The following is a 12,799-nucleotide window of genomic DNA, read 5'->3' on the forward strand; positions in this document are numbered from 1 at the left end:
CCTCATAATAATAATAATATTGCCTTTATTAGTCCCACAATGGGGAAATTCGAGATTCGAACCCAGGCCTCCTGGGGAGACTGGGTCCTGAACGCGGCGCCTTAGACCACTCGGCCATCCTGGCAGCCAAACATGTGAAGTTTGTCTGTTTGTGTGGAATGATTTCACGTTTAAAAAGTCATTTATTTAAGATAGATTCATGATAGTGCCCGTGCTAGATGTACGGTTTTGACGCTTTGTCAAAATGATTTTGTTCGTGGGGTTCTAGACCCGAGTCAGGAAATGAGTTCAAACAGACTACCAATCTCTCTGAACTGTTGGAGACACCAAAATATTGACTTGGTTATTTAATGTCCCACTTGATGGGTGGGCAGGCATGCCACAAAGTCCATATGCGGTCCTCTTCAGTAAGATGAAGCGATGTGATTTTACAGGATCGAATTTAAGGTGTAGGTCCAGACACCAAAGGATGTCATGTCGCATCGGCTTGTGTCACTTGTCAAAGAAGACGGGTAAGTCATTCCCCAAAACGACTTTCTCCTGTGCACCGTGCTCGTCGATGGTGACTAGGTAGGCTACCCCTCCACTGGATCCGTCCCGGTTCATGGCTAGGGTGAGAGCTGAGAATGAGAGAGAGAGAGAGACAAAGACTGTATTGTGATTTGTTTTTCTTTGGGGTCTGTCTCGAATGGAAAGCTCCATGAGGGGAAAAAAATATATATATGTATATAAATGTAACATCAATATTTTTGATAAAGAGGCAGTGGTTTTAAATACACGTGGTATTTTCTCTCTTTTGTGTTTAGGTTGACGGTCAACTTGGAGCGGCATGAAACGGCTTGGCTCGAGTTCTTCACGTCACGGATGGCGTCGCTTACTGTTCAGGACAAACTGCTGGCACTCGTCTCTGCTCATGCCGTAGCGGTATGTGGCGTCAACAAAGCCGTACGCGTAAGTGCTGCCGGAGCCCCCCACGACGAAGGGTTGCCGCATCAGGGCGCCGCTGAGCGTGGAGAACACCTGCCAGAGGACAGAAGAGGACGTCAAGCACCGGTAAGACAAATAAGTGCTGAAGTCATGTGGCAAAAATCAAGCGAGTCAATTTGACTCGTAAATATAAACAAAAAAATGACTGGCCGTTACGTTTTGAGCGCCATTTGTCCCAAAATGTCCTTTTATGGCTTATTTTCTGTACATTTTAACCGTTCTTGTGCTTGAACTCAACTTATTCACGGTGAGTAGATTTCCCCCGATGTTGACTTTCCTTGTCTGCTGTGCGATAACTGCCTGGATTTTTATTAGTTTTATTTTTGGATTTATTCCTGCCATGCTATGCTGAACTCTCGCACACAACTACCCTTGCCTTGCAGAACTGTAACAGAATGTGTTCTATTTATTTAATTCCATAATTTTTTTTTTTGCATTTCATTATTTAATTTAAAGTTTAAACCTGCTGGCGAAGTTAACTTAGCGTACTTCTCTTGCATTTTGTGGTGATTTATCTTTGACGTGTGCGGGTGTGTTTTGTAGTTTAGTAGATTGAAGAATGTCAAAGCGGTGCTTGCGTCCTTCCTTTTTTATTTGATTTTTAAATATGGCCTTGGAAGAAAAAGACCCTAGTTGTGGACGGTTGTAGCGACATACACACGCCCGGCCGCTATTCTCTGACCTGCCCGCCGCTTCTTCTGTCCCAACCGGCCACGATGAGGCTCGCAGCCAACTCGTCCCTGTAGCGGTACGACATGTTCTTCACCAGGGTAGCGGCGGCACCTACTCGCGGCTCCTCTTCGATCTCCAAGCTGCCGAGAGTAAAAGTCAGAAGATATTGCATGAGCATATCCATTTTATCGAAATTTATCGAGTTCCTCGCGTCAATTAAATGTCATAATCTTAATCTGAGCCGGAAATTGAATTGCGGAAAATCTGTAATTTTCACAAATTATATTTTTGTGGAACTAACTAAAAAAAGAATAAATTCTTGGTATTTATTTTTTCAAATGGAAGCTTACCAAAGAACGGTTGATTTATTCGCATACCTGTGAAGCTGCAGCTGATAGCCGATCAGATCGGCAACCGTCTGAGCGTCCGCCGCAGAGCCAGAGAGGGCGCAGTAGATTCTTGGGTGGAGTGGTATCAGTTTGTTCATCACACGGTTCACCACGGAATCGCTGCACGGGCGACATGGTGAGTTGCTCACGATACAGTACGGTCGACATATCTGGAAACCTTTTGCGTTTTTTCATCAATTATCTTAAACAATGTATGAAGTAGTTGGAAACACGTCTTTGAATTCACTTTACGGCATCTTTCAGTCACAGTCCTGCTTCCATTTTAAAGGATGACGGCAAGCGCAGTCGCTATATTAAATTAAAATCAAAACCGATATTTTCAATGTGTGTGTGTGTGTGTGTGTTGCCATGGAGACAGTGGGCACGCACCTCGCGGTGACACGCGAATCCGAGCCCAGCACGACCCCGCCATCAAACTCTATGGCAATGATTGTCGTCTGCGAAGTAAAAACAAAAAGAAAACACAAGTTACGCTCAGACACTCACTTGCAGACTCGCCAATGTCACGCGCCAACCCACCAGCCCCGCCTCTTTAAGGCACATGTACGTCTCACGTAGCACACGGACGCAACAATAAGTACACTATTTTCTATCCTTTTTTTTTTCTTGTAATATTTTTTGGCGTACGAATTTGCTGTAATCAGTTGATGAGTTTATCAACTTTGCCCCACTGTGATGTAACAGCCGGGCTAATTTACATAACTCTGCCCCTATGCTAAGTTTCTTTGCCCGTGACATGGCAACTATGCTTGCCAAATTTCCAGAGCCTCTTTCAAGCCATGCAGACTTTGTCGGCATGACATTAATTTATTAGTATAATTTGCCAGCTTGGTAATGAAGTACTGCCACCACCAAGGAAAATACAATCAACGCCGTGTTTGTTGGAGCTCGTTTGCGCGCCGTAGTTATGCTAACATAACCAAAGCTGAACTCGTCTTTTACTCAGTCGTTGTGAACAGCTCTGAATAATTCAAATGAAATCAGCTCCTAACAGTCACCTGTGTGCGTGTGTGTGCGTGTGCGTGCGTGTGCATGCGTGCGTACTCACCCCGGTTCGCACCTCCTCGGATTGTGTCGCCGACTGGTCCGACATGCTCTCCGAACCGTCGAGTCCAAATCAAACTGAAACGTCGAGTGTCAGGAGCGCGGCGCGTCCTAATGTGAAAGTGAAAATGTAGCTCGCAGTTTGATTGCTTTGTCATTGCGCAACAAGTCACCGGGTAACCTCGATGGTTTCATATAAATCATACGTGGCAAAAAATACTGGCATGATTGACTCAAAGTAGAAGTACAGATAATATTGTTTAAAAAAAAAAATAAAAAAGCCAAATGATTGAGTAAGTATTGTACTTAAGTACAAAAGTACAGACTCTGAACTGCACATAAAGTACAGAACTAAAAATGAGTATTATATACAAAACCCATTTTAATGATTATTTGGCATTCAGATTGTTTGTACGAGTCCAGCGATTGATTGACGGCCAGTCCATTGTTTGTTTGTATGGGCCTCAAAATTGACACCAAGTAGAGGTAGTGGACCAGAGAGAGAAGCGGCAGTAAAACAGGCCAAAATCTAGATAAGACTCAAGGCTGACTAGGTGTGGTTTAACCAAGTGCAAGAAATAAGTCAACCAATCATACAGAGGGAGGCACTCTAGAGTAGAATACAGTTTATTTATATATTTGTGCAAGTTCAAAACAGTTTTTGTCTTATTTTTTGCGTGCCCCCCCGACTCATTGACAAATTGACGTCGCTCAGCCTCTCACTGAACTTCTTTCGACTGCAGACCCGTTGAGCGTGGACTCTGCAGCGCCTCTGGTGGTCGCAGCCGAGTAGTGCACTGCAGTCGGCATTTCTGTGTCGGGCACCGATCGTCCAAAATGTTCGACCGCACAACAATCATTCTAGTGTTCTTAGTGATACGGGTACAGCTAGGTAACTGGGACAAAATAATCACTTAATTAATAATCTTACAAATAAGGGCAACATTTCAAATATGAAATCAATTCAAATGAGAATGAAGCTTGTAGAAATGCAGACGGGCTGTTAAACCAATCAAGCACATTTTTGAGACACGATACAATTGCGTTTAATTTTCTAACTCAATTAGATTCCATTCTTGAATTATTCAACAGCTTTACACAAAGACGTAGTTTTCACACTGCGACTTGGATGGATATCAGACGAAACAAATCGAAGAAAATTAACACAAAAGAAAAACGCAACCCAATCAACTCCTCAAATCTCAAACAAAACACCAAAAACCAGAAGAAAAAAAAAACCTTTGAGTGTGATTTAACAGAAATAAAATTGCACGAATCGCCTACTTGAAGAAGGAAAAAAAAAAAAACGTCTGTGTCTGCAAATGCAGAGTGACGAGAAAGTCCTCGGGAGGAGACACTCTTGTGTTCCAACATCTGGAGAAAGAAGAGCAGAGCAAATAGTGAACTCGGATCTACGTCCAAATGTTCCCGAAAGCATCTCCCGAATCCGAAGATCACGCGTGAGCTAACTCACCGAGCGACGGTCGCTGCGACTCAATCGGGAACGGACTCGGAATTGGTCGAAGCGAGCTCGGAATCTGCGGAAACGGCTGAGGGAGCGCAAACACGACGTGAGATGTGGGGGGGGAAAAAAAAGTCACACTGACGATTTTTTTTTTTTTCATAATCGAGCAGGCCGAGCTTCTCACTGCAGTTGTGCGTCAACATCAACTTTCACGTCGCCGACTTTTTAGGACGTCAAGTCACTCCTCATTCACACTTTGGCAACAAAGATCAAAATCAGAGCTTCGTAGGCTCAAAGGAAACAGAAAAGGATTTACTTACAAGCTTGAGAGTATTCAGCTGAAATGAAAGTGAAACAAGAGAAGATTACTTTTCGTCACAAATGGCATGAGGAAAAAAAATTATCTTCTCTTTGGATCTTCCTGACAGACCCAATATTTGTGTCCCGCACCTTTTCTGCTTCTGTAACGCTTCGCAAGGACCGCCCCCCCCGCCCCCGCCGCCGCCACCAGAGCGACGACCAGCAACGGGACAGCGATGGCCAGCGCCTTCTTCTTGTCTTCTTCCTCTTCACAAAGCAACAAAGAGTGTGTGATGAAGTCGTCGTCATGACGCCCGTCAGCCGACGGAACGCGTCTGACGCACAACAATTGGAGTCGGTGCGCGTGGGTCACCTTGGATGCGCGCGTTGCTCAGGACGCTTCCTCTCTCCAGCTTGACGACGATGTCGTCCTCGACGCCGGCCAGCTGGAACACGCATTCGTACTTGCCCTCCACGTCGGGCGTCGCCTCCACTTTCAGGTGGGCCGTGGTCTGGAAGCTTCCGTCGTGGTTGGGGAGGGTCTCCCCCATCTCCACGTCCTCGTGGATCTCCTTGCCGTCCTTCCTCCAAAATAGGGCCGATGCGCGGGGGTAGAAACCGGACGCGTGGCACGTGACCGGAGAGGAAGGCGTCTTCTGGAGGAGCGACACCCTGGGAAGCTCTGCACGCCGAGGCAAAGATGGAAAGCACGTGTGAGGAGATGAAAGTTGGAGAGAACAAGCAAAAAATAAATTGAAAGAGGACAACGGATGAGGAAAGTGTGAGATGGTAAAATGGGAGAGACGTGCAAAGGAGGATGAAGAGGGACAGAGAATAAAAGTAATACAATGTGTGAGAGGATCAAACTTGGAAACAGGACAACCAAATTTCTTGAAAATGTGTGAGAGGAGGAACGATGGGAATAATATGGAAGAGCTTTAAATCTCGAATGTGTCTTAGAACGAAAACGGAAGGCGTAGATGATTGACGGAAAGAGGAGCAAATGCGCACGAGAGGACAAAGGAGCATGAGTGAGACGTCGACAGCTTGTAGAGAATGTGTGAGAGTCAAGTGTGAGGGGCAAAGAACGGAGACGTGAGAGAAAGATGAAGACAAAGCATGAGAGGCGAACGACAGACGTGAGCGAGGATGAAAGAGGTAGAGAACGTGAGAGAGGACGGCAGATGGAAAGAGCTCGCAAGGGTGACGGGCTCGAACTTGAGAGAGGATGAACGATGGCGAGAGCGTGAAGGGACGGCAGACGGACATGAAGCGTGAGGTTGAAAGATGAAGCGAAAGTGTAAGAGGCCGCTGCACCTGTTCTCATCAGGAAGTCCCGTCCATTGCTCACATGCCTCTTCAAGTCAGCAGGACAAATCTCAGCGAAGAAATTCTTTTTGTATTGATTCAACCCTTCGTTTTGGTCCCACTTGTTTTTGGTGATGAAAGCTTGCTGATTGGCTGCGATCCACCTCATCGTCTTCAGCTCAAACGAGATGAAGTCTTCTCCATCATAACTGAAGTGTTCCCAACCGTCAACGTCACCAGTCTCATCATCCCACTCACAGCTGTACATCCACTGGATCACGTGAACACCTGAAAGTATCTCACACACACACACACGATGACGTGAGAGGATGTTCAAAGAGAAGCCAGCAGTGACGTGCGTGTTGAAGTGTCGCAAAGAAAAGTGTTGGAGCGCATCAAGTGAATTTTACGAGCAGAAGGTTGAGCAGAAACTAACCTCCTGTTTGGTTGAAGCGCTCTTTAGCAATTTCAATGTTGACTTTGAAGACCTGCTCAGTTTGTATACTGAACTCCGTCTCTCTCTTCCAGAAGTCTGGATCATCTGCCGTGATTTTGTTCATCCAGTCCTGTTTGGCTCTCGTTTTCCTGATGTTGCTGTCAAACTGCTGAATCTGAACGCCGTCAACGTACGCCACCTCCCAGTACTCGGGTAGCTTTTCAAATGGAGAGGACGTAGTTGTCGTGAAATAATTGAGCGTGTGAATCGCTGAAAGAAAAACGGCAAAATGATTTCATTCGCTTGTTGGACATTCAGCAATCTTGCACAATTCATATTTCAAACGCTTCTGCCTCCAGTTGGAACGTTGACACACTTGACATGGTTGATTTCACGCTTCACATTCTTTCTCGCATTTTCAGTGAATTTGACAACCCAATCTTTTTTTTTTCATTATTTATTTCATTTATTTTTTATAAATATGTTTGATTCCGATGTGACGCCCGAAACAAGATTTGGTATGTCGCTCGTAAGCCATTTAAATACATTTTAGAAATAAATTAAAAAAAGAAACACACTAATTTTTACTATTCTCTCTCATTTGAAAATTAAAAATTCAAAGAATTGAATTATGATAATAGATGATATATTACAAAATATGAAACAAAAAGACCAAAAAGATGAATGTTCTCGAAGTTGCAAAAGAAACATGAAATATTAAAATGGAGCTTTTATATTCCAATCAGCCTTTTTAAAAAAAATTCAAATAGTTCCATTTGACTTTTTCGTGCCGTGCATTTTATTTGCATTGAATCTTCAAGAACTGCGAGTCAATTATTTAAGTACAATTGTTATTTAACTTTCATGTGCAATATATTTGACGATAACAGCAGTTAACTTTTTAGAAATAAACCCTCTTTCTCGCTTTTTATTTTACATTTATAAGCCTACGACGTGACTTCATTTTCATGTACTCGGAGAGCTCCGTACTTTTTTAAAGGTTGCGCTTGTAAAACGTTTGAGAACCGCTCCTTTTGAACTGTAACTCGATGGAGACCGCGGTTTAAAAATCACAAAGTGAAAATTACACAAGAAATAATAAAAGTACAAATTGTTTCAATTTGGCCTGAGGAGGTTTAACCGCGTCGCATGTCGAACGGACTAAGAAATCTAAAACGACAGATGAACATCCAACGTTGAAGCTTATCTTGTGCTAAACGACTGACACCGTATAACGTTTCCTTCTTGCATGTTTTTATTTCCCATATTTGATAGATGACATATTTATGCTACTGTGCATCATCTCGAATTGTGTCATCTTTTAAGTTTGTCAACTTTATGAAGTAAATATTCCACCAACGTCGGTTCATCTTAATCATAGCCACGTATTCCAGTGTGACTATGACAAAACGAGAGTCGACGTGAAAGAACTTTGCGCTCATTAAATGTTGACGCAGCAGACAAATGAAGAAAATGAAAACAATGAGGCGTTGGTTGGCAATCTAAAGCGTTAACGTCAATCATCACCACATCTTTTGGATAAAAAAAAACAAGTTGGAAACAAAAGTGCACTTACCAGACGTCACGCCATGTACTTGCACAGCCGCAGCCAAGAAGACAAATAAATTCATTTTCGGCATCAAAAGTTTCGCTTTTCGGTCGAGCGGACAACAAACAAGTCAAAGTTGCGACTGTGGTGTCCAATGCGCGGATGCAAAATGACAGTAAACGCGAGGACGCGTTTTGACGATTTCCCCACCGGAGCCAATCAGAGCACTGCCCGACGATGACGTCACCCTGCACGCTTCACAGGGAAGTGCGCGTGCCGTTTTAATGGCTGCGGTGCGATTCGTTTTCGACGCGATTTGAAATGAGTTTCCGTCGTGTTTGTGTGTGTTGCTAAAAGGACTGCAAGTGTGTGTGAGGCGACGTCAGATCAGATGAAAAGAAGCACAAGTGTTTCAAACACTTCGTCGCTCTTTCACCACAAATCTCACAGTTTGTGAAATTTGTGGTGAAAGAGCGACGCCCTCCTGGTTGTGAGGGGTAACTACAACAAGGAAGCGCTCGCTCGGCTTTCTCGGAAATCACGTGACCCCAGAAGGTCGTTTTCGTAGGTAGCTGTTTCGCCACTTTGATTGCTTAACATGTCAACGCCACCGCCATATTGGATGTGGAAAAGTGGAGTACTTGGTGAAGCGTTCCTCAAATATGCGATTAAGGCTCCACTATGGCTTTCCAAATAACTTACTATATAATCACAACAGTGATGCCTTGAGTTTAGAGTGACGGAATTTAGTAATTCTTCAAAGATATGCTTTGATAAATTTCTCATACACGTGCTTTATATCAGCAGTGAACATTGTTTTAAAAGCCGCAGCCGTTTGGCACATTCTGAATAAAAAGAGGCTTACAGCTGTTTATTGCCTTTCCCAGCTAAGTTTCCAGTCAAACAAGCGAAACAAAGAGCAGTGCATGTTGTTTTTAATACATAACTTTGTCTTGAGACATTCGGTTCAATTTCATGCTTACATTATCTCATCTATTATTGCACAGCATCATTGTATGTGTCAAATGTTGCCCAGTTGGCATCCATTGCAGCCTGGTCATCCTGGAAGGGGGATTCCCCCATCTGTGGTCCCTTCTCGAGGTTTCTCACTTTTCCCCTAATGAGGTTTTTTGAGTTTTTCCTTGCCCTCCTGGGGGTTAAGATCGGGGATGTCGATTGTGGTTATGTAAAGCCCTTTGAGACTGTCTGTGATTAAGGGCTATACAAATAAAATTTACTTGACTTGACTTGACTTGTAAAACGATGTAAAATGCCATAAATGGGCGAACAAATAGTATCAGTTATACAGTGTTAAAAAAATATAATCACAGCAGTCATCCGTGCGGTGAATACATATTTCTGTTTTCGAACGACATCTCTCGTGTATTGCGACACCTGGCTGAACAAGAGCAGAGCAGATGTAAGAGGTGAATCCACACAAAACCACGTTACCAAAACCATCTCCAGAATCAGAAACTCACGTGGGGTCCGCGTGAGCTAACTCACCCTGTGACGGCGGCTGCGTCTCACTTGGAACCGAGCTCAGAATCAGAATTAGAAACGAGCTCAGAATCAGTCTTGGAAACGATTTCTGAATCAGAATTGGAAACGATCTCAGAATCAGAATTGGAAACGATTTCAGAATCGGAGACAGCTGAAGGAGCAAAACACAACGTCAGATGCAAATAAACAACAGTCACATTCAGGAAAAAAAAGTATGCTACATTTGTTGGTTTACTTACAAGTGTGAGAGTATTTGACTGAAAGAAAAGAGCAACAAAAGGTACTTTTAGCTTTTGTCACAAATGGCATGAGGAAAAAAAAATTATCTTCTCTTTGGATCTTCCTGACAGACCCAATATTTGTGTCCCTCACCTTTTCTGCTTCTGTAACGCTTGGCAAGGACCGCCCCCCCCGCCCCCGCCGCCGCCACCAGAGCGACGACCAGCAACGGGACAGCGATGGCCAGCGCCTTCTTCTTGTCTTCTTCCTCTTCACAAAGCAACAAAGAGTGTGTGATGAAGTCGTCGTCATGACGCCCGTCAGCCGACGGAACGTGTCTGACGCACAACAATCGGAGTCGGTGCGCGTGGGTCACCTTGGATGCGCGCGTTGCTCAGGACGCTTCCTCTCTCCAGCTTGACGACGATGTCGTCCTCGACGCCGGCCAGCTGGAACACGCATTCGTACTTGCCCTCCACGTCGGGCGTCGCCTCCACTTTCAGGTGGGCCGTGGTCTGGAAGGTTCCGTCGTGGTTGTGGAGGGTCTCCCCCATCTCCACGTCCTCGTGGATCTCCTTGCCGTCCTTCCTCCAAAATAGGGCCGATGCGCGGGGGTAGAAACCGGACGCGTGGCACGTGACCGGAGAGGAAGGCGTCTTCTGGAGGAGCGACACCCTGGGAAGCTCTGCACGCCGAGGAAAAGATGGAAAGCACGTGTGAGGAGATGAAAGTTGGAGAGAACAAGTTGAGAGGAGCTAACATGCCGTGAAGGTACCTGTTCTCATCAGGAAGCCCCTCCCATTGCTCACATGCTTCTTCAACAGAGCAGGACAAAACTCTGTGAGGACATACTTCCTGTCTTCATTCAACCCTTCGCTTTGGTCCAACTTGTTTTTGGTGATGAAAGCTTGCTGATTGGCTGCGATCCACCTCATCGTCTTCAGCTCAAACGAGATGAAGTCTTCTCCATCATAACTGAAGTGTTCCCAACCATCAACCTCACCAGTCTCATCATCCCACTCACAGCCATACATCATCTGGATCATGTGAACAACTGAAAGTATCACGCACACGCCGAAATGAAGTGACACTTCACAAAAAGAAGTCAAATTTTAAGATCAGGAAATTGAATGTAAACAAACCTCCGGTTTGGTTGAAGCGCTCTTTAAGAACTTTGATGTTGTTTTTGTAGACATGCTCATTTTCCATACTGATCTCTGTCTCCGATTTCCAGTGGTGTGGCTCTTCTGCCGCGATTTTGCCCACCCAGTCCTGTTTCAGCTGTATGTTCCTGCTTTTGCTATCAAAGTGCAAAATCTGAATATCGTCAACATAAACCACCTCCCAGTAGTCTGGTAGCTTGGTAACGTGAGAGGTCGTTGTTGTGAAATACTTGAGCGTGTGAATCGCTGAAAGAAAAAAAAAAAATGATAAATTTCACTTAACAGCAAAATTATACTCTTTGTATTTTTGTCTGTAGTTGAAACGTTGTAAAGCTTTGTTGTTTTTTTTTTTCTTATGGTCCATTCATTCATTTTATCTTGGTCAAATCATATTCTAATTCTCAACCTTCTCAGTGGATTTGACAAGCTACACGCTTAACACATTGTGTGTTTATTCCTCACTCTTGTCAATAATTATGATAGACTTGATTGTGACACCCGAAGCAAGATTTGACATGACACCTGATTTATACGCTTACTAAAAAAAAAAAAAAAGTTTTTTTTTCTCTCTAATTTCAAACACAACATGCCATTCAAATTAAAATGTGAATTTAAATTGTCTAATTATCAATTCAAATATAAAAAGGCAAACCCTCCGATAGACATTGTCAACTGTCCATAACGTGCATTTTTTGTTGTTGTTGTTGTTGCACAGATGAGATTAAATTCAACTTTATTTCCATTAAATGAAACCGATGTTTCGCAGTCAGAGCACAATTATGAAAGTGAAGGTTGTCAAGATTGTTTTGGGCGCCTTAGAGGAAACGTCGCAGTTCGCATTTGTTGTTGCGCCTTTTGCACTTTCTAAAAAAAAACAAGTTTTTTCGTGTAAATTTAAACTGAAAATTCCGTCAAAAACTATTCGTTATATAATATCAGCAATCTTGCCTGTATTCCTTATCCGACTCGAGTGTTGCGAACTTCGCGCTCATGTTGACGCAGTAGACAAAAGAAGCGAATGAGGAACCAATTGCAGCTTCAAAAATCAAGATGTTCAACATGAATCGCAATGAGACCAACGGAAGACGAAAGAGCACTTACCAGTCGCCACGCAGTGTATTTGCACAACCGCAACAAAGCAGACGGCTAAATTCATGTCAAGATTAAATATCTTGAACAATTTTAATTTAATTTGGATGACTTCGATCAAGTATAAACTCGTTTCGAAATGAGTTCACTTGACTTCCTGCGGATACCACTCAAAACAAAAGTAAATTACTGTGAGGAGAAACTCTCCGATCAGATCTATTTGTGTCGAAACGACGACCCTCCCGGCAAGTGAGAGGTAACTACAACAACAAAGCAACGAGATTCGTTTTCTCTGAAATCACGTGGTGATAGTGGGCAGTTACCATACAAAGTAAGTCGCCGTAAAACCAGCTTTGAGTGCTGAGTTTTACGTCAGCACCACCGCCATCTTGGATATGGCACTGTCTGTTGGCCTAACGCAATACGTCTTCACATGAAGAAACAAATGGGTTGCACGAAGAAACGGAATGGTAACAGTGGGGCCATTTAACTTATTAACCATCCACACTCCGTGTCTCCACCTACGATGTGATCAGCTAGGCTGACTAAAGTAACAGAGAGAGAAAAAAAAAAACAAGGAATACAGGTGGATTTTCTCCATTTTTCTGTTTTGACTGTATTATACTGCCCCCCGGTGGCGAGTGGGGAAACACC

General features: G+C 43.8%; 3 protein-coding genes across 5 annotated transcripts; all 3 read right to left on the minus strand.

Annotated features, from left to right (window-relative positions):
* Positions 1 to 304: 304 nt before the first annotated feature.
* Positions 305 to 3,585, minus strand: psmb9a (proteasome 20S subunit beta 9a). The gene is made up of 6 exons (XM_088278768.1): positions 3,118 to 3,585; positions 2,439 to 2,506; positions 2,037 to 2,168; positions 1,670 to 1,799; positions 879 to 1,020; positions 305 to 620 (listed from the first exon to the last, which is right to left on the minus strand). Exons 1-6 carry the CDS (start codon positions 3,160 to 3,162, stop codon positions 493 to 495), a joined length of 645 nt encoding a protein of 214 aa, XP_088134894.1. The 5' UTR covers positions 3,163 to 3,585; the 3' UTR covers positions 305 to 492.
* Positions 3,586 to 3,724: 139 nt separating this feature from the next.
* Positions 3,725 to 8,365, minus strand: LOC148321695 (major histocompatibility complex class I-related protein 1-like). 2 transcript variants are annotated; one of them, XM_088278753.1, is made up of 8 exons: positions 8,199 to 8,365; positions 6,623 to 6,892; positions 6,196 to 6,474; positions 5,252 to 5,560; positions 5,029 to 5,145; positions 4,899 to 4,916; positions 4,588 to 4,663; positions 3,725 to 4,487 (listed from the first exon to the last, which is right to left on the minus strand). In XM_088278753.1, the coding sequence occupies exons 1-7, from the start codon at positions 8,260 to 8,262 to the stop codon at positions 4,608 to 4,610; spliced, it is 1,113 nt and encodes a 370-aa protein (XP_088134879.1). In that variant the 5' UTR covers positions 8,263 to 8,365; the 3' UTR covers positions 3,725 to 4,487; positions 4,588 to 4,607. The 2 variants fall into 2 exon arrangements, with proteins under 2 accessions (XP_088134879.1, XP_088134880.1); XM_088278754.1 differs by lacking the exons at positions 3,725 to 4,487; positions 4,588 to 4,663; positions 8,199 to 8,365 and having other exon boundaries at positions 4,891 to 4,916; positions 6,623 to 6,910.
* Positions 8,366 to 9,089: 724 nt separating this feature from the next.
* Positions 9,090 to 12,404, minus strand: LOC148321696 (H-2 class I histocompatibility antigen, K-Q alpha chain-like). Of its 2 annotated transcripts, none has more exons than XM_088278751.1 (8): positions 12,158 to 12,404; positions 11,036 to 11,302; positions 10,669 to 10,947; positions 10,270 to 10,578; positions 10,047 to 10,163; positions 9,914 to 9,931; positions 9,678 to 9,825; positions 9,090 to 9,570 (listed from the first exon to the last, which is right to left on the minus strand). In XM_088278751.1, exons 1-7 carry the CDS (start codon positions 12,210 to 12,212, stop codon positions 9,698 to 9,700), a joined length of 1,173 nt encoding a protein of 390 aa, XP_088134877.1. In that variant the 5' UTR covers positions 12,213 to 12,404; the 3' UTR covers positions 9,090 to 9,570; positions 9,678 to 9,697. The 2 variants fall into 2 exon arrangements, with proteins under 2 accessions (XP_088134877.1, XP_088134878.1); XM_088278752.1 differs by lacking the exon at positions 12,158 to 12,404 and adding an exon at positions 12,005 to 12,136.
* Positions 12,405 to 12,799: the final 395 nt, after the last annotated feature.

Source organism: Idiotropiscis lumnitzeri, chromosome 16, assembly GCF_059441095.1.
Source record: "Idiotropiscis lumnitzeri isolate Australia: NSW breed Sydney's pygmy pipehorse chromosome 16, RoL_Ilum_1.0, whole genome shotgun sequence".
In the NCBI taxonomy this organism is placed as follows: Eukaryota; Metazoa; Chordata; class Actinopteri; order Syngnathiformes; family Syngnathidae; genus Idiotropiscis; species Idiotropiscis lumnitzeri.